Source organism: Lepidothrix coronata, unplaced genomic scaffold, assembly GCF_001604755.1.
Source record: "Lepidothrix coronata isolate B3197 unplaced genomic scaffold, Lepidothrix_coronata-1.0 Scaffold147, whole genome shotgun sequence".
Lineage (NCBI taxonomy): Eukaryota > Metazoa > Chordata > Aves > Passeriformes > Pipridae > Lepidothrix > Lepidothrix coronata.
This window is the reverse complement of record NW_016690327.1, coordinates 1093035-1111628: the sequence shown is the minus strand read 5'-3', so window position 1 is coordinate 1111628 and position 18594 is coordinate 1093035. Positions and strand designations below refer to the sequence as shown.

Below are 18594 nucleotides of genomic sequence, written 5' to 3'. Positions count from 1 at the left end.
CAGCTTATCCTTGGCACGGTCGGTGATGCCAGGCAGGGCTGTGCGTGTGTGGACACGCGTGGACACGCGTGCATCCTTTGGTGTGCACACCTGCCCGGGCAGCCCAGCCGTGCCCCCACGCCCCCCGGGACCCTGTTCTCGCACCTCCGCTGGCACACGGCTGTGCCCACAGCCAGCACATGGACCTGCCTGTGCCACGGCCTGGCACCAGGGCTGTGCTGACCCCCCCTGGCATGGCACGGGGCCCACGGGGTGCAGAGTGTGCCGAGGCACAACCCCCCGGCCACAGCCCGGTGCCGCGCTCAGCTCTTGGAGTTTTAATGAGGTAAATTGTATAAAAAGCTCCGTTTGCCCTAAATGCCCATCCCTGCGTGAAGCTGCTGCGGCACAGCCCGGGCCCACCCCGGGAGCTGGGCAGGGGGCTACGGCTCTGGGCACACGCTCCCGGGCTGGGCACGTGGCAGCAGCAGCAGGAGGAGGAGGAGGAGGAGGAGGGCGAGGGTGGTTTAGCACATTTGCAATCATTTCCCTCCTCCCCCCCAGGTTTACAGCTTACCTCAGCGGCTTATCAGCCTCCGATCTCATTAAATCAGGCAAATTGTAGCATCTGATATTTTATGGAGATTAAGGTGTGCGCCCAGACTCTATAATTATCGGCAAAGATGTATTTACAATACCTTGTTGCTAGTAAACAAAAAATAACTTGGGATCAAAGCTCTTTTACAGGGGAATAAATCTGCCCATCGAGCCCCGCTGCGGCACACGGCAGGGAGACACCGGAGGTGCCCGGGGCGGGTGGGCACCACGGGGGGACACGTGGGGGGCGTTTCGGGGATGTCCCCAGTCCCACGTGGCTGCTGCAATCCCGTGTGCTGGATCCATCCCCAGGCTGCTGTGCTGTGCCTGGGTCTCCCTCGGGTTTCTAGTGGCACCCACCCCTCCGGCCACGGCTCTGCTGGGAATATCCCCCCCCCCCAGGGACCTCCCTGCTGACACGGAACCGGGATTTATCGGCACAGGCGCGTCGCCCCTGGATGTGTCCCAGCGGTGGGAGCGCTGGGATTACCGATGCGGTGACGCTGGTTTATTGCTGCCTGGAGTGGATTTATCCGTGCGGCAGGGCCTGGGCTCGCTGCCGGGGTAAATCACCACGGCACGGCCGGCAGGAGCCTCGTGCCCGACCGCATCCACCGGGCCTCGGCATTCCAGGGCCTCGGCATTCCAGGGCCTCGGCATTCCAGGGCCTCAGCATTCCAGCCTCCCTGGGAGGGTCGTGGCCACGCTCCCCGTGGGACCAGGCACTCCACACACCCCCCCTGCTCGGCTGCTTGGCACGGCTGCCCCTTCTCCATCTCACTCTTGTGCCCACTGAAACGAGAATAAAATGGTGATAATGCTGCAGACGTCCTCTGGAAAGGGCTGCGAGGCAGATGAAAAGCCCTACTTAAGAGTGAGGCCATTATTATTAATAACTCGGAGCGAGGCTGTAAATTCAGCCGACACAGCTCTGACGGGAAATGAACCTGCTCCCGTGCCGGATCAGAGGCTGCCAGGTGTGGGATGGGGATGGGGACGGGGATGGGGACAGGAGAGCAGGGCTGGGTGGCCCCAGGATCACTGGCTGGATCGTGTTTGCAGCCACTGGGGCAGCACGGCCGGGGGGGGCAAAACCTCTTGGCCGACACTAGCTCCGTCTGGGCCAACTGGGATGATTTCTTGGCTTTTCTGGGAAGGTTGGAGGTGCGAGGGAGGGGACCTGGAGCACAGGTCTCCTCCCAGCAGGAAAGGAGGTGGCTGAGCTTTGCAACGAGGCTGACATGTGGCTGGAGCTCAGGACAGGAGTGACGCAGGGTGTGAGGAACCTGGCCAGGGCTGGTTGCAGGGAGAGGGGCCGTGGTGCCACAGCCAGCACCGGGCTGGGCTGAGCACGACCTACCGTGGGCACCCTGTGCCCATCTCGGGAGCGTCCAGGGCAATATCACACCTTGGCAAGGGTTGCATTAAAATAAAAATAACCCAGTGCTGGCCGGCACCTGCAGCCAGGTCAGCAAAAGGCACAGAGCTGCCGTGGCTCCCATTCCGTTGGGGTAACTTTACCTCTGGCATTGCTAGCTCTTGAGTGGGGCAGTTCTGGGGCCAGTGAGTGCCCAGGGTGGCAGAGCTGGGTGTGGAGCTGGGCAGGGGGTGCCGTGGGGGTGTGGGGTGTCATAGGGTGCTGGGGCTGTGGCCACGGGCTCGTGGTGCTGCCTGCACCCAGCTCGGGAGCTTCTGCGGGGGAACGAGCTCTGATATAAATATCTTTTTGCTCAGCACACGACCTACTTTCCAGACAATGCCATTAGCCTCCCGACTCCCTCATTCATCTTCTGCCATCCTCCCCCAGCCCGCCCCGCAACGGCACCTGCGCCAGCGTGGCCACGGAGAGGTGAGGCAGGACGGGCACCTGGCTCTGTGGCACCGTGGGGACCCCCGTGCTGGGCTTGGGGCTGGCTGGCCCCTGCTGCCTCCAGCCCCATTCCCTGCACAGTCCATGCCCTGGCTGGCAAATGGCCTCAGCCAGGCACATCCTTGCCCAGGAACAGCCTTGCTGGGGACTCACTCATCAGGGCAGAGGAGAGCACGGTGAGGAAGCCACACACCAGCTCAGGGATGGCCCACAGGCGGTGTGTGGGGCCAGGGCCCCTCCTGAGCCCCCCCCAAGCATCCCTGGCACTGGGGCCACACACGTGGCTCATCCAAGGATGATCCCACAGCATCATCCCACGTGCTGGCACAGGCCGTGCCAGGCAGGAGAGAGTCTGATGGGATTAGGGGCAGGTTGGGCACCCCAATCCCACTACCATGGCATGGCCTGGCCCCCCCAGCCCCCAGGGACAGCCCTGGAATCGGTTTTCTCCCAAGGGCTGGAAATGCCTCCCCAAAGGCAGGACAGCCCCGGGCCCACCTCCACACACCCCCAGGTCGAGCCCCCACTCCTCCCCGGCAGCTAAAATTAAATATTCCACTTGTATTGCTGATAAATCCTGTAAATCTCTTTTATCTCTAAGCTGTTGTAGCAGGAATATCGGTGGTGTAATCTCCACGGGGGCCCATCCTGCTGCCCTTCACAGCTCCCAGCCCTGGACCACGCTCCCTTTTCCCCACAGCTCCCTGTGGGACACTTCTGGTGGTGGAGAAGGACTCGGATGCCAGTGGCAGAGCACCCCTCGCAGGGCACCCCATGGCACTCACTCTGTGGGTGCTCACCCTGCAGGGTCGAGGCTGTGCATGGTCCCCATGCCGTGTGTGATGGGGATGCCAATGCCCAGGTGATCCACGTGGTCCTGCCAGACTGTCCCCATCCCTGCCACGTCCTCACCCGCCAGCCGTGCCCCCCCCTCGCTCCGTCCCCGCGCTAAGAGCATTTGTGCAGAATTATGTATTTAAATATTTAGGTTTTCATCAGCTTTGCAAATTAAGCCCATCCATTACAGCGGCAGTTTTGGGTCCTCCACTGGCGAGCTGGGCTGTGCCACGCCTCGGGCTCACTGTGCTCATCCCAGCCCTGGCCCCGGGGGATTCAGCCTGGGAACGGGACACGATGGCCCAGAGCACCCTGGCTGCCACAGGGACCAAGGGCTCTGCTTCCTTGCTGTTCCTGGAAACCCCGGCCCCTGTGGCCTCGCCGTGGGAAGAGCCGTGGGACAGGATGGTGTTGCAAAGGGAACTGGTCGGGATGGGTGTTATTTGAGGTTGGAGTGGAAGGTGCCACGTGCTGGGGAAAGCAGGATGAGGAGAAATGCTGGTGGCAGGTGAGAGCCCTGGCACGGCCTGGGGGGAGCAGACTGGGGATGGAAGGGCCAGCCCACCTTGGGGGCTTGGCAGGAATGGGCAGGGGACAGCCAGAGATTGTCACCACTGCCACACTCAGTGCTAAGGCCATGCTGCCCCCAGCTCTCCAAAGAGGCTTTGGAGTGATCCCTGGCTTAAGGCATTGCACGGCACCACCAGGGAGGTAAGTGGCTTTTTAAGCCCTGGCAATGTGGCCCATCCTGTGGCTCCATGTGGATGGGAGGGGAAAAAGGGGGTGATGGGGAAATGGGGTTCATCCTGCACTGCCTCGGGGGCTGCCACGGCACCCACAGCCTGGAAAGTTCCTCTGACTCAGTGTTGCTGAAACCAGGACACTCAGGCAGGCCTGACTCTTTGGGGATGCTGGAGTGAGGTGCCCAGTGAGGGCCTGGGCAGAGCCCCCAGGACCAATGTGGCACAGAGGGATGTCCCTGTTTGTCCCTCCCCTTTGCTGCAGGTGAACATCAGGCTGTTTGTCTCTCCATCCCGCTGGGCTCCCCAGTGTCACCTGCACGTCCCCCCTTTCCACCCAGCCCTGGAGGGCACCAGAGCACTATGCTGGCTGCTGCTGGCCCCAGGCAGTGCAGGCAGCTGTCGAGGGTGTCCATGGGAGGGAAGCTGTCTGTGGGCATCACTGGTGATGGTGCTCATCCGTGCGGCGCAGCGCCCACGAACCCTGTGCCAGCTGGCATGGGCGGGGGTCCCCAGGGCCCCATCTGGCCTGGGGGTCCCTCCAGTGTGGCTTCCTGACTCAGTCAGCTGCTCTGCTGCTCTGGCCGTGGGGTCCCACCTCTGGCTCCCTGTGTGCCATGTCCTGGCTCCCGTGGGCAGGATGAGCATCACTGTGGGGCCGAGGGGGCTGGAGGTGCCTGTGCCATGGGGCATCTCACCCCTGCCTGCACCCACGTGGGGATGCTGCCACAGCCCATTCCCTGTGCCACCTCTTTCCTTCTCAGCCAACTTCTGCTGGCTTTGCCTTGCCAGCTCCCAGGATGCTCCAGCTCCCTCACACAGCCTGTTGGAGCAGCGTGGCTCCTGTCCCAGGGAATCAGCTCTGGGGACCAGGGTGTCCCAGTGGGTCACTCTGGGCTGTGTGTGCTGGGCAGGGGGTCCTGCTCCCCCCGTGGTGGCAGCAGCCAGAGGCACTGGCGTTGTGCTGGGGAGTCCCAGTGCTGGCGGCCAGGCCGGGATCCCTGGCAGCTGGGAGCGCCGTGGCCGTATTTCCTCGCTCTGCTCCACGAGTAATTGCTCAGATGGGGACTTGGGGCGACTCCCATCCCTCTCCCGGCATGGTAATGAGTGAAGAAGACTCAAAGACAAATGGCTCATTAAGAAGCAGTGCTGCATTGCAGGATTTCTCATCCCACCAACCGCTGCATCAGCAGAGGCAGCACCTCTCACGCTCGCTCTCCCAGCCCTGAGAAGGAGCTGTCAGGCAGCTGGGGCTGGTGCCAGAATTAATCATGTGCTTAATAACGTGCCCGGCCCGTTGAACGGCCTGTCCTCGGCCTGCCAGTGGGAGCCCTGGGACACTGTGGGGTTGGGTCTGGTGCTGGGAAGCCCCTGTGCTCAGTGAGGAGGGATGTGCCAGGGCAGGGCTGAGCCAGGGGAGATGCCCCTGGCTCGGGGTGCCAGAGCCCCCCAGCTCTGTCGGGGTGTAGGGCAGCTGTGTGGGGCAGCACAGCGCTGCTGGCCCTTCTCAGTGGCCTCAGCAAACATTTCTTCCTCCGCTCACATTTGCAATTCTTCAGCTGCTGTTTGTCTCTCATGACTTTTTAAAAATCTTGCCTCATCCCTTTTTTCCAGCAGTGCCCAGTTGGATCCTGCCCCTCACAGCCCTCTTTGGGCAGTGCCCCCCTGCAGCCACTCTGTTTTCTTTTATTAACAGTGACTGGGTTTGATTTCCTGATTGCATTGAGCACATTCACTCTGGTATTTGCATCTTGCTCACACTCCTTTCCTCTTTCACTTTTCCTCTTTCCTCTTCCCCTTTCCACTTTCTTCCTCCCCTTTCTCTTTTTCCCTTTCCTTTCCCCTTCCCCTTTCCTTTCCCCTTTCTGTGCTAAATTAGCTGATCTCTTACTAAGCCCCTCTTTTCTTTTCCTCCAGGCTGAGCAAATTTCACTAATTCAGCCTCATAAAATAACAGAGCAATTAGTAATAAAATAAAATGTTTGCTTTCCACAATCCTGCTCACTTACAATGAATTGGGAAAGAGCAAATAGATTAAAAGCGTGGTGGAAAGCGACCTGGCAGTATTCCATATATTTATTTTCTTCCGACGACCGTAGATCAAATTTGTTCAGCCCCTAAGTGGGAAAAGCACTTTATTTTATTTTTTTCCCAGGCTCCAGCTCGTGGTGCCGGGCGCTCACGCTGCGTGTTTGTTCTCTCCTGCTTTCATCCCGAAGCCATACCGGTCCCCAGCAGGACCCGCGCTGGCAGAACCTGGCGCTAATTTGTCGAGCAGAACGGGCCGAGCTCGCGCCTCTCCTGGGCTGGAGGCTGGGAAAAAACCTCCCTTTGCTGACGCTGGAAGGCAAAGGGGTGGCGGGAGGAGGTTTTGTGGAGTGTGAGGCCGGATCTGGAGCAAATCAAAGTCGATGGCGAGGTGGCCGCTGGGCCGGCTCCGGCACCCGCTGGCAGGGAATTGCATAACAGGATGGGGCCGGGGATGGTTTTTGGGCTAAACTGGGTGAAACACGTGGCCGTGGCCGTGCAGAGCTGTCCCTGTCACTGCTGGTACAGGCAGCACTGGTGTGGGGCGGCCTCAGGGGAGGAGGGAAGGCTGGGCTGATAAAAAACACACAGGGAGGTGGGTCAGGGGAGGTTTTGGGGAGGGATATCCTGGCTCTTCCTCCCTGGGCTTCACCCCCCTCATGTTCCTCCCCCAGAGCCTGCTGCCCCCGGGAGAACCAGCGTGGAGGAGCCGCTGCCGGCCGGGGCCATGAGGACAGCATCCCCCTGAGCGCCGGGCGGTGAGTGCCGTGCCAGGACCCCACACGTGCTGCCCCCGCCAGGGGCTGCTTGGGAAGGGCGGGGGGCCAGGACCCCCCGAGTGCGGGGCCATCAACCCCAGCTCTCGGGGTTGGACCCGGAGATCTTGGAAAACCCAGTCTTACCCTGTACCAGGGCAGTTCCCCAGGCCCAGACACCGTGGTGGGGATTTGCTGTCCCGTCACCTCCCCACTGGTGGTCTCAGAGCTGGAGGGAGCTTGGGTGCCACAGGGTCCAAGGGAAGCTCCAGCTCCTGCTGGGGCTGCCCTGAATCCCCACAAGCCCTGGGCCTTGGCACAGAGCTGCCTCCAAGGCAGGGATCTCATGGGGTGGATGCCGGGAAGTGGAACCGCCTCTGCCAAGTGCTCCTATGGGAAATTAAGCAGGAGGCTGAATTTTGGGGTGGCTCAGAGCACAGGGGACTACAAGCCCCTGTCCTCCCTGTGCTGACCCTTGGGCAGGAAGAGATTTCAGAGGGAGGGTGGCAATGAGGAGTGGCCGGGGGGAGTTCCTTGAGGCTCTGGAAGCAATAAAGGCAAGGAGTGAGTTATTTGTAATGGTAATTATGCTCTTCCAGTTTATCCTAGCACATAATCGTGTGGGCGGTAGGTTCCCACTGGTGGTAATTACCCTGGTGTTAAATGGCACAAAATTCAGCCAGGCTGGGTATTTCCCCCCTGATTTGAGTCTGTGGTTTGGTGGCACAAATCCTTCCATCCTGAGGGCTGAGCAGTGGAACAGCCTTTGGTGAGACACAGCTCCAGCTCTCAGCCACCAGCCCACGAGTCACGCTCTGTCCAGCTCCCCCAGCTCCATGTGCCAGCTTCCTGCCCACAGTGCCCACCTGGGACAGAGCAGAGGAGCAGGCTCGGCAGCTTCTCCCATCCTCTGTGTGTGACCATCCCCACCGGGACATAGGGACGGGGATCCCGGCTGTGCTGCCTGTGCTGAGCCCCACAGGATCTCTCCTGAGCCCTTCCCCACCCCCAGGGTGCCCACGGGGGGACCGGCTGGTCCCTGGGCGGGACACAGGTGCTGGCACGGCTCTGCCATGGTGAGCTGGGAGTACATCCCTCGCCATGGCACGGCCCCATCTGCTGCCATCGCTCGGCAGCTGCGGGGGAGCCGCGGCGCTGCCTCGCCGGCGGGTTCCGGCGCTGCTGAATTCCTGCACCTGCCGAGCACAAAAGCCCGGCAGGCTCGTGGTGACGGGCTCCGCAGCTATTTTGACTTCTTCTTCCCGCTGCAGCAACAATATTTGGATCAGCTGAGAGTTCCCTCCCCGAGCAGGAGATGATAGCTCAGCCCGCGCAGGCAGAGCCGGGCTGGGAGCCTGTCTGTCTGTCTGTCCGTCCGTCCATCCGTCCATCCATCCATCCTGCTGCTCCATCCCCAGGCAGGGAGGCAGCTCCATCCCACCCTGCTGCTCCCGCTCCTCGCAGCAGCTCTCCCGGGAGGGGAGAGGCATCTTCTGTACCAGCTGCACATCCTTCCCTTCAGACACAGCAATTAGGGAGCCTCGTTAGAGCAGGAGCACAGTGGTGAGGGTGGGGAGCGGTGCAGGATGGAGCCATCCAGCCCCGAAGCCGGGAAGGAAGGTGGTGGCAGTGGCTTAGTAGGGCCCTGTCTGCTCCTCACAGCCAACGTGCCATCACTGCTCATCCCCACATTCCCTGGGGACCCCCAGCTGCTCTGTCTTCTGGGGCTCCTCCAGGAACACAATCCCCTCCCTCACAGCCCTGACCCTCCCAGTGTCCCTCGTTTCCCGTCCCCGTGGTCCAACACACCCCACGTGCCGCAGGGAATGTCCCACAGTCACCTTGCCCTGCAGCCAGTCTCAGAGACATGCTGCCCACAGCACCCTGCCCAAATATGATAACAAGAGCACTAACGATGCCTGCTAATTAGCCGAGATGCTCTGGAGAATAAGTAATTTCCTCATTTACAGTCAAACCAAAGGCAGAGCCTTTGAGGGACCGTAAGGAACACAAACCTCCACGGGTGCAGGCGGCTCCGGCGGCTGGCACGGGCTCAGCCTGGCTCGGTGCCACCCCTCCTCCTGTCTCAGTGTGGGGCTGCCCCACACACAGCACAGCCACCTCTGCTCCTGGCCCCCTGTCCGGGGGGACTGGCAGGTAGGGGGGTCGGGGCTGTGGGTCTCCACCTGCCGTTGGGTGCTCCGTGCGGGGAGGACGGGCCGGGTGGAGCCATCGGAGCTTGGCCCCCCCGCGCCCCGCGGCAGCTCATTAGCGGGGCTGTGAATCGCGGCGGCTGAAAAGCTCAGCCAGAACCGTTTTCCTAACGGAGAAACACTTCACAATATTTGGTGTTGGAGAAGAAAACAAGGATCTGCTGATGGCAGCGTGTCCTTCCTCACCGTCTGCAGGCCCTGCTGCCTGCATCGCTGCCGGCAGTGCCTTCTCCTTCCCTCTGCCCCCTCCGAGCAGCTGAGCTGGGGGTAACCCTGGGTGCTGACCCCCAGCACCGTGCCCGCCTCGCCCCATGATTCTGGCACTTCACAGGGGCTCAGCCAGGGCCGAATCCCACCCTGGGACCTTCTCAGTCAACTCAGTTCGTTCCTTTGGGCCAGCCCCAATGTTTTGCTTGTGGTGGGGCACAGAGGGGAGCTTCACACTGTGCCTGTCCCTGTCCCCACAGGTGAGCCCGCAGGGGCATCCCTGCAGGATGCCGAGGCTACGGGGAGGATGCTGACACCATGAAGGGCTACCATGGGGAGCGTAGCCAGACACAGCCCTCCTCCGGCCACCGCTGCCGCTGCATCCCAGAGGACTGCCAGCATCCCGCCGACTACATCCCGCACGGCCCCGAGGGCCGGCCGCCCTACCTGCTCAGCCCCAGCGAGCCGTGTTCCCTGGAGCATCCCCACTGCCCGGCGCGGAGCCCCGGCGCGGCCAGCGAGTGCCCGGGCGGGCCCCTGAGCGAGCCGCCCTCTGCCAGCGCCAGCAGCACCTTCCCGAGGATGCACCACGCGCAGCAGCCCTACGACTCCTGCGACGAATGCATGGCGACCGCCCACCCCGCCAGCAAGATCAACCGCCTGCCCCCCACGCTGCTGGACCAGTTCGAGAAGCAGCTGCCGCTGCACCACGACGGCTTCCACACGCTGCAGTACCCGCGGGCCGGCGGCGCCGAGCCCCGCAGCGAGAGCCCCAGCCGCATCCGCCACCTCGTCCACTCCGTCCAGAAGCTCTTCGCCAAGTCCCACTCCCTGGAGGCGCCGGCCAAGCGGGACTACAACGGCGCCAAGATGGACGGCCGCGGGGACGGCTACCACCACCACCACCACCACCACCATCACCACCACCACCACCAGTCCCGCCACGGCAAGCGCAGCAAGAGCAAGGACCGTAAGGTGGACTCCCGGCACCGGTCCAAGATGTTGGGCTGGTGGAGCTCCGACGACAACCTGGACAGCGACAGCAGCTACATGGTGTCGGGCCGGCACGCCGCCGACCAGGGCACCCAGTACTGCGTGGACGCTCCCGAAAGTGCCTTCAGAGACTTGACCTTGAAGAGTCTAAAGGGCGGCGGGGAAGGAAAATGCCTGGCCTGTGCCGGCATGTCCATGTCTCTGGACGGCCAGACGCTCAAGAGGAGTGCCTGGCACACCATGACCGTCAGCCAGGCCCGGGAAGCCTATCCCAGTGCTGGTGGCACCGAGAAGACCTTGATGCTTCAGGAAGCAAAGGCCAAAGACCGAGCATACCAGTACCTGCAGGTGAGGGGCCAGGCAGGGTGAGGGGACTGTGGCTGATGGTGCCTTGGGGCGAGCTGGGACAGCTCAGGATGCTGTGGGGATGCTCCAGCTCTGCTCCACGTCCCTGGCGCCTGTGTCCCATCCCCCAGTGTCCCGCGCCGGTCCCCGCTGTCCCCTTGAAGCCCATCTGCTGCCTCCTGCCCCGCGCAGGCTGGATTTGGGGTCAGACCAGCTCTGTCAGCTCGGGGCCACCAGCAACCCTGTGCCCGCTCGCTCCTCATGGCTTTTATCTTGCCTACGAGCCTGGCTGGGTGCCACCGCCTGCCTTGTCACCCTTCTAGGTCACCCCCCTTCCAATTAAAAACTAATTAACTCTTCTCTCCCTTTCCTGGGGGAAGGAGACAGGGAGCAGCAATGCCGTGCGGGCTGGGGGTGGGGGTGGCCAGGGCCTGTCTCCGCCAGCAATGGGGGCATCAGGGCAGGGTGCCGGCCCCACTGCCCTCCCCATGGGCCCCGGGGGACACCATCCCCCTGTCACAGCCTAGTAAGGACCCCGTGGTGCTGGTGGCGCTGGCGTCAGTGGCACGTGGCAGGACTGGTGCCTGCTACGTCAGGCGGGCGCTGCGCTGGCATGGGTGGGATTTGGCCCAGGCGCTCCCGCCAGAGGGGCCGCGAGGTGGGAGCTGCTGCACTGCCCCGTGTTTTGGGAATGGGGAGCTGTGGCTGTTAGGAGGGATCACCTCTCCTGGATTTAGGGGCCTTACCAGGTGGTCAGAGCCCCCAGGGTCTGTCCCTGCGGCTCTGGGGTATGTGGGGAGGGCAGGGGAGCTGGGCACACGTACTGGATTTGGGATGGGCGTGGGCCGGCATTTGGCTCGGCTCTGTGTCCTGCCTGCGGGACCCCGGCCACGGCGTCCTCCCACACTCGCCTCCTGCTCCAGGTGCCGCAGGACGAGTGGAGCGGGTACCCAGCGGGCAAGGACGGGGAGATCCCGTGCCGGCGGATGCGCAGCGGCAGCTACATCAAGGCCATGGGCGACGAGGACAGCGCCGACTCGGACATCAGCGCCAAAGTGCTGCCCAGGGCGGCCACGCGGCGAGACAGCTACCGCCGCTCCTCCAGCGCCGACCAGGCCAGGACCAAGTAAGGGCTGTCACCTCCCGGCCCCGTCCCAGCACTGCGGGCAGCAGCGGGGCCACAGGCTGGGGCTCCCTGGGAGGATGAGTGGCATCGTCCCTGCTCACGGCACCGTCCCCGCTCACGGCCACACTCCCCAGTGCGGCAACACCGAGCCCTGTCTGCGCTGTGTCAGGGCACTGCGGGGGACGTGGCTGTGCTGGGCTTCGGGGGGGACCTGCTGCTGCAGCCACGTGCAGAGAGTGGGGAGAAGAGGCATGTTCAAAGGGGGCTGACTGGGATGTGCTCCGGTCTCAGTGGGCGACAGTTTTTGGGGCAGGTAGGAGCGGGGACGGCAGCGGTGGCCGGCGGGAGCATCTCTGCAGCTGCGTTTCCAAGTGCTCTGCTGGAATGTGTTGCTTTTGGTGCGATCCCTTCTATTCCCACTGTCTCTCATTAGGTTTGCAAGTAGGCACTATTCTGATTCATATATCTGTAACTGTCCCAGCTGCTGCACGCCACCGCGAATGCTCCCGCGGGGACAGAGCTACGGGCGCTCCTTCACCACCGGCCAGGTAGGTCCTGTGGCACGGGTGCTGCAGGGCAGGATCGGGCAGGAGGGTGGTGGATGTCCCTCTGAGCACCTCCTGCCCCGGCTCGCCACCCCCAGCCTCACCTGCCACTCTCCCCAGATCAACGACGAGCTCAACCACCAGTTTGAGGCCGTGTGCGAGTCGGTTTTCGGCGAGGTGGAGTCGCAGGCCGTGGAGGCGCTGGACCTGCCCGGCTGCTTCCGCATGCGGAGCCACAGCTACCTGCGGGCCATCCAGGCGGGATGCTCCCAGGACGACGACTGCCTCTCGCTCTTCTCCATGTCGGCCCCGCCGGGGCCGCCCATCACCAGCAGCATCCTGAAGCCCAGCACTTGTGAGTCCCGGGGGGTGGTGTGGGGTCGGCCGCGTGAGGGACTCCCACATCTCCCCGCCTGCTCGCCCGGGCACCTGCCAAGGGCTGCTGCTGCCCTCCCCTCCCTGGTCCCCTCCGGCCCACGGCACAGGGCGTGAGCATCCTGCCTGTGGCTCAGTCCCAGTCAGGGGGCTGCTCAGTGTCCCCAGCTCCCGTTTACCATCCCCTCCTTCCCTCCATTTCTGTCCCCACCTCTGCCCCTTGCTGGGTGCTGCAGTAGTGTGGCTAGTGTGGGTCTGGGGTGGTTTCTGATCCCAAAAACTGGCCAAACAGCCCCTCTGAGCTCCAGCCTCAGCTGGCTGAGGGGCAAACCCTATGGGGCTGAGAGCCCTGTGCTGTGGGAGGAGGTGGGCACCATTCCCCGGGGCGGGCACCATTCCCCAGGGCCCCTGTTCGTGGTGGAAAATGAGCAAGTGTCTGTGTTTTCACGTACCTTTTCATCCTGCGCCTCTCCCACAACAGCCTTCAGTTACAGAAAAGCTCCACCTCCCATCCCTCCAGGAACCAAAGCCAAACCCCTCATCTCTGTCACGGCGCAGAGCAGCACCGAGTCCACCCACGAGAGTTACCTGCCCAGCGAAGTTTCCCGCGGCCCCGCCTGGTCCAAAGACGCCAAGGCCCGCTGCAACTCTGCCGAGAGCCTGGAGAGCTCCAAGGTGACGGCCGTGGCCCTGGACCTGCCCCCGGTGCAGCCCCGCTCCGCTCCCAAGCCCTCCACCCTCATCATCAAGGCCATCCCCGGCCGGGAGGAGCTGCGGAGCTTGGCAAGGCAGCGCAAGTGGCGCCCGTCCATCGGCGTCCAGGTGGGCTCCGCTCGTCCCCATGGGCTGCCCGAGCTGGTGTGGGCGATGCTGAGCCTCGGGGCTGCACCCGGGGCTGCCCTCCAGCGCTCTCCCTCTGCTCCTTGCCAGGTTGAGGCCGCCTCCGACTCGGACACGGAGAGCCGGAGCCAGAGGGAGTTCCACTCCATCGGGGTGCAGGTGGAGGAGGACAAAAGGTACCGCATGGCTGGACTGGGCTGAGACCTGCCACACTCACTGCACAGGGGCATTGGGTCCCCAGGGGCTTCCTGAGCTCCACATACCACCAGTGCCCCGCAGCATCTTTTCCCTCTCTCCTCTGGCTGAGACCCCCAGACCTCAGCACCGTCCCCATCCCACACCAGCTGCCCCTATCTGGGGCAGAATCTGACCTCCCTTTTGCCCTTGCTGGTGCCCAGGGAAGGGTCTGCCTTGTTCCCACCCTGTGCTGGGTCTCCTCTGTTGGGCTCAGCCCTGGGTTTTGAGCCTGGGCCAGGTGCAGATGAACCTGTGGGTGATTCTTCAGCTAACCCTGACATTTTGGCTGGGGTGGGAATGCCAGGTGTGCCAGGACCTGCACGGCCTGCGGGAGCGGAGCTCAGGCATTGTGCCCACGCAGCCCGTGCAGTGCAGGCTCCTCTCCATCCTCGGTCCAGCGCCGGTAGCCATGGAAACGGGCTAAGAGCAGGGGAGATGAGGGACTGGCGGGTTGCAGCTGCTCCGGGTTGTCCCCAGGGGCCTTGAGCGCTCCGGGATCCAGACTGGCATCCCCAGCCCCATCCTGCGTGTGGGCATCCCTCACCCTGCTCCTGCCCACTGCAGTACCCAGCGAGGGAATGGGACAGTGGGGATGTCCCCTGTGGCTGTGAGGGTCCCCCGTGGCTGTGAGGGTCCCCTGTGTCTGTGAGGGTCCCCCGTGGCCGTGAGGGTCCCCCATGGCTGTGAGGGTCCCCTGTGGCTGTGAGGGTCCCCTGTGGCCGTGAGGGTCCCCACCCACTCTCGCTCTCCACAGGCGAGCGCGCTTCAAGCGCTCCAACAGCGTGACGGCGGGTGTGCAGGCCGACCTGGAGCTGGAGGGCTTCACCGGCCTGGCCGTGGCCACCGAGGACAAGGCCCTGCAGTTCGGGCGGCCGTTCCAGCGGCACTCCTCGGAGCCCGAGTCGGGCCGGCAGTACGCCGTGTACAAGACGGTGCACACGCAGGGGCAGTGGGCGTACCGGGAGGATTACCAGCTGCAGTACGACACGGTGGAGGTGCCCCGGCGGGACGCCTGGATCGAGCGGGGCTCCCGCAGCCTCCCCGACTCCGGCCGCGCCTCCCCCTGCCACCGAGACGGGGAGTGGTTCATCAAACTGCTGCAGGCAGAGGTGGAGAAGATGGAAGGCTGGTGCCAGCAGATGGAGAGGGAGGCCGAGGACTATGACCTGCCCGAGGAGAGTGAGTCAGGGGGCTGTAGGGTCCTGTAGGGCTGGGGGGCACAGTCACAGTCCTCCCTTAAAACGTCTCCTCTGCCACGGCTGAAGAGGTTGGGTGAGGGCAAGACACGTGGGGAAACCCTCTGGGACTAGAGGGGTCTGGAGGAGGGAGGAGACGTGGCACGTGTTGGAGGGGTCTGAGCTGCTCGTGCTGTCCCACTGCCCTGGGGGTGCAGGTCCCCAGTGCACAGGGGAGAGTCTCTGTGCCCCCCAGGATTGCTGAGTGTCTGCTCTCCCCCCCCAGTCCTGGAGAAGATCCGGAGTGCAGTGGGCAGCGCCCAGCTCCTCATGTCCCAGAAGGTGCAGCAGTTCTACCGCCTCTGCCAGCAGAACATGGTGAGTGTGGGCAGTGGTGCTGGGGGTCAGCTGTGGTGGGTCAGGGGTCTCATTCCCTCAGCCAGTGGAAAACAGATTTTGTACCACCATGGAGGAGAGCTGGACATAGAGCCCCACCCTGCACTGGGGGATGGGATGTCCCATGGGTTGACATGGATGACACTGTGTCCCTCTGTCCCCACAGGATCCCAATGCTTTCCCTGTGCCCACCTTCCAAGACCTGGCTGGCTTCTGGGACCTCCTGCAGCTCTCCATTGAGGATGTCAGCATGAAGTTTGCAGAGCTCCAGCAGCTCAAGGCCAATGGGTGGAAGATTGTGGAGCCCAAGGTAAGGGCAGTGCCACAGGTACTTGTCCCTGTCACTTCTCCCTCCCTCCTCCTCCCCAAACACATCTGCACCCAAACCACTGCTGGGCTGCCTCTGGCAACTGCTTTTAGCAAACGGTGGAAAAACAGACCTGGGAAAAACTGAGGCAAAAGAAGGGCTGTTCTCCCACTGAGGTATCCCAGCCACCTGCAAGGGGCTGGGAAGGCTCCTGGCACGGGATGGATGAAGGGATGAGCAGTCCTGCCTTTCAGCTTGGGCACATGTGGGAGGGTCTGTGGAGCCCCTCACCGTGGCTTTGGCACCCACGGCACTCCTGTTCACCGGCACTGGCTGGGATGCCCAGTCCCGGCAGGTCCCGGCCTGAAGGCCCTGTTGTCTGTGCAGGAGGAGAAGAAGGTGCCTCCCCCGATACCAAAGAAGCCGCCGCGCTCCAAGGTGCACCCTGTGAAGGAGCGCTCCCTGGACTCGGTGGACCGGCAGCGGCAGGAGGCCCGCAAGCGGCTCCTGGCGGCCAAGAGAGCCGCGTCCTTCCGCCAGAGCTCGGCCACCGAGAGCGCGGACAGCATCGAGATCTACATCCCCGAGGCACAGACCCGGCTGTGACCGCGGCCTCCGCTTTTCTACCCGGACTGCACGGCGTGGCCGTAGCTCACTGTGATGGGGGGCCGCGGGGACACCCTGGGGCAGCTCTTGGCCCCACTCACAGCTTCTCTCTTTTCTATCTTAGACCTTTCGTGGATCCGACGGCGGGTGAACGCAAGCCCGGTTCTGCCCCGTCCCTTGCCCAGCCCCCCGCCCGCATGCCCCTGCCAGCCTCTCCTGGGGTCCGGGGCTCTCCCTCCCTCTACCCTCCCTGGGGCTGTGTCCCAGCTCTCTGTCCCTTTCCCACTTCCCAGCCCTTCTGCACACCCCCCCTTCATCCCAACCCAAAGAGAGGTGACCCTCAGTGCCCGACCCCGCCGGGCTGGAGGGGAGGGGGCTGCAGGCAGGCCCCCCCCGCCTCTCTTTACTCAGTGCAATCCCCCGGTGTGCGGCAGGGATGGACCCCCAGCCCCTGCTCGGCCAGAGCCCCCCAGCCCTGCTCTCAGCCCCGCTGGGACTCAGCAGGGACGAAGTGGTCCCCTCGCTGCTCCCCCCACCCGCGGCTCAGGTGCGGCGGGGACACAGGGCTCCCTCCCCTATATACATATATAAATATAACCCAAGGAATAAACCAGAAACGACACGTGACCAGCGCTGTGTCCTGCCTGGTGGGACGGACCAGCGCAGCAGAGCCCCCCGGTCACGGCGAGCCGCCCCGCTTCCCTCGCACGGAGCATCGCCACGCGCTTCTCCCCTTCCCGCTCAGCCCTCCTTCCCCTCAGCCCACCCCTCATCTGTCCGTCCTTTCCTCCTGCCATCCTGGAGTCTGGGAGCACCTCTGCAGTGTGGCACTAGCCAGGGACAGGGAACACAGACCCCCTGTGCCTTGCTGCAGGTGGGAGACCCTTCCCCGGTGTGTGAGCGAGGCGGCAGCAGTGGGAGACCTGCCCGCAGCCCGTTCCTACCTGCGGTGCCAGGGACCACAGCTGGGTTCGGCACCACTGGCTGGGACGGGAGCGTGGACATGGCCAGCAGCCACCCCTTGAGTGTGGGGCTGCTAGAGATCCCCCTGGCGGGTCACTCCTTCTCCCCGAGCTCCTGGTGCCCTGCAGGATGGGACAACCCAAGATGGGGCTGTCATGTACCTGGTGCCCCCTGGGGCCAAGGGACACCCCTGGATGTGGCTGCTCCCAGCTCCTCCATCGCTGTGCACAGAGCCTGGAACAGGGTGGGGGGTGCCCCGGTGGTCCCCTGCAGGGCAGAGCAGTGTGGTGGGGCAGGAAGCTGCATCTGCCCCATCCCTGTCCTTATCCCCATTTGCAGTCCTTCTCCAAGCATCCTGTGGCCCCCACTGTCCCTTTTGGTGGCAGAAGGGGGAAGGACCCCACCCCTGTCCCTCGCCACGCCAGCAGCCCCACGCAGCATCACCAGCCACCCCCAAGGCAGGGCCGGTGGGTTCCAGGCAGCTCCCAAAATCCGGGGCCAAACCTCGCCAGGCCCTCGGGCAGGGCGGTGGGGCCGGAGGCAGCCGGGGGGGCCGGGGCCAAGCAGGAGGACGCCTCGCTGGGGTCCCTCGGTGCTAAACACCTCCGTGACGGCAGCGCCCACTCAGCCACCCAAAGCCCTTCCCCACCCCGCTCCCCCTGCACCTCGGATTTAGGGATGTGCCTGGGAAGGGCCCCCCCGGCCCCCCGGCCCGGCCAGCGCCGTGCAGTGACCGTGACACGTGGCTCCCTTTTTATTGTAACGAACCGCCGCAATTAATAAAGATGACTTTGGTTACTCCGGGCCAGCAGCCGCCTCCCCGCGGGGACACGGCCGGCGCCGGGCTCGCCTTTCGCCCGTCTCCTGTCCCGTTGAGTCCGTGGGGAGGGACGGGGATTGTCTGAGGGGTGGGAGAGGTGTCTGAGGGGTGGGAAATGGGTGTCCACGGAATGGGAGAGGGGCTCTGGCTGGGGCAGGAGCAGATCTCCTGTGGAGTGTCTACAGTCTCCCTGTGGTTCTTGCTGTGGAGATCTCCCACGAGTCTCCCCATGGGTGTCTTCCCATGGCTCTTTCCCTGGGGATGTCCCCGTGGGTGTCCCTGTGGGTACCTGCATGGGTCACCCCATGGCTCTCTCCCAGTGGGTCTCTCTCTTTCTGAGTCTCTCCCCGAGGGTCTCCCTGTGGGTATCGCCCCGTGACCCTTCCCATGGATCTCGCCCTGTGGTTGTCTCCACGTGTTTCTCCCCATGCATCTCCTGCCGTGGGTGTCTCCCTGTGGATCTCTCTGCATGTCTTCCCCTGTGACTCCTGGCCTGACTCCCACTGTGGGTCTCCCACCATGACTCCCCCCATGAATCCCCCAGTGATACCCCTGTGGGTGTCTTCCCATGACTCTCCCTCCGTGACAACCCCCCGTGTCACTCCCTTGTCTCCCTCCGTGACTCCTCCCCTGTGACTCC

The 18594-nt window shown here is 63.6% G+C and overlaps 1 protein-coding gene across 1 annotated transcript; it reads left to right on the top strand.

Annotated features, from left to right (window-relative positions):
- Window positions 1-5526: 5526 nt before the first annotated feature.
- Window positions 5527-16191, top strand: DLGAP3 (DLG associated protein 3). The gene is made up of 11 exons (XM_017828277.1): window positions 5527-6809; window positions 9487-10567; window positions 11488-11690; window positions 12124-12238; window positions 12356-12590; window positions 13092-13432; window positions 13541-13626; window positions 14442-14866; window positions 15149-15240; window positions 15425-15568; window positions 15953-16191. The coding sequence occupies exons 2-11, from the start codon at window positions 9545-9547 to the stop codon at window positions 16169-16171; spliced, it is 2883 nt and encodes a 960-aa protein (XP_017683766.1). The 5' UTR covers window positions 5527-6809; window positions 9487-9544; the 3' UTR covers window positions 16172-16191.
- Window positions 16192-18594: the final 2403 nt, after the last annotated feature.

What these genes read in the sequence shown, in the direction of transcription:
- DLGAP3 (XM_017828277.1), top strand. Translation starts at nt 9,545, where the DNA reads ATGAAGGGCTACCATGGGGAGCGTAGCCAGACACAGCCCTCCTCCGGC. An exon ending in CATCCTGAAGCCCAGCACTT is followed by an intron (nt 12,591 to 13,091) that starts GTGAGTCCCGGG and finishes CTCCCACAACAG; the next exon opens with CCTTCAGTTACAGAAAAGCT. An exon ending in CAGGTGGAGGAGGACAAAAG is followed by an intron (nt 13,627 to 14,441) that starts GTACCGCATGGC and finishes CGCTCTCCACAG; the next exon opens with GCGAGCGCGCTTCAAGCGCT.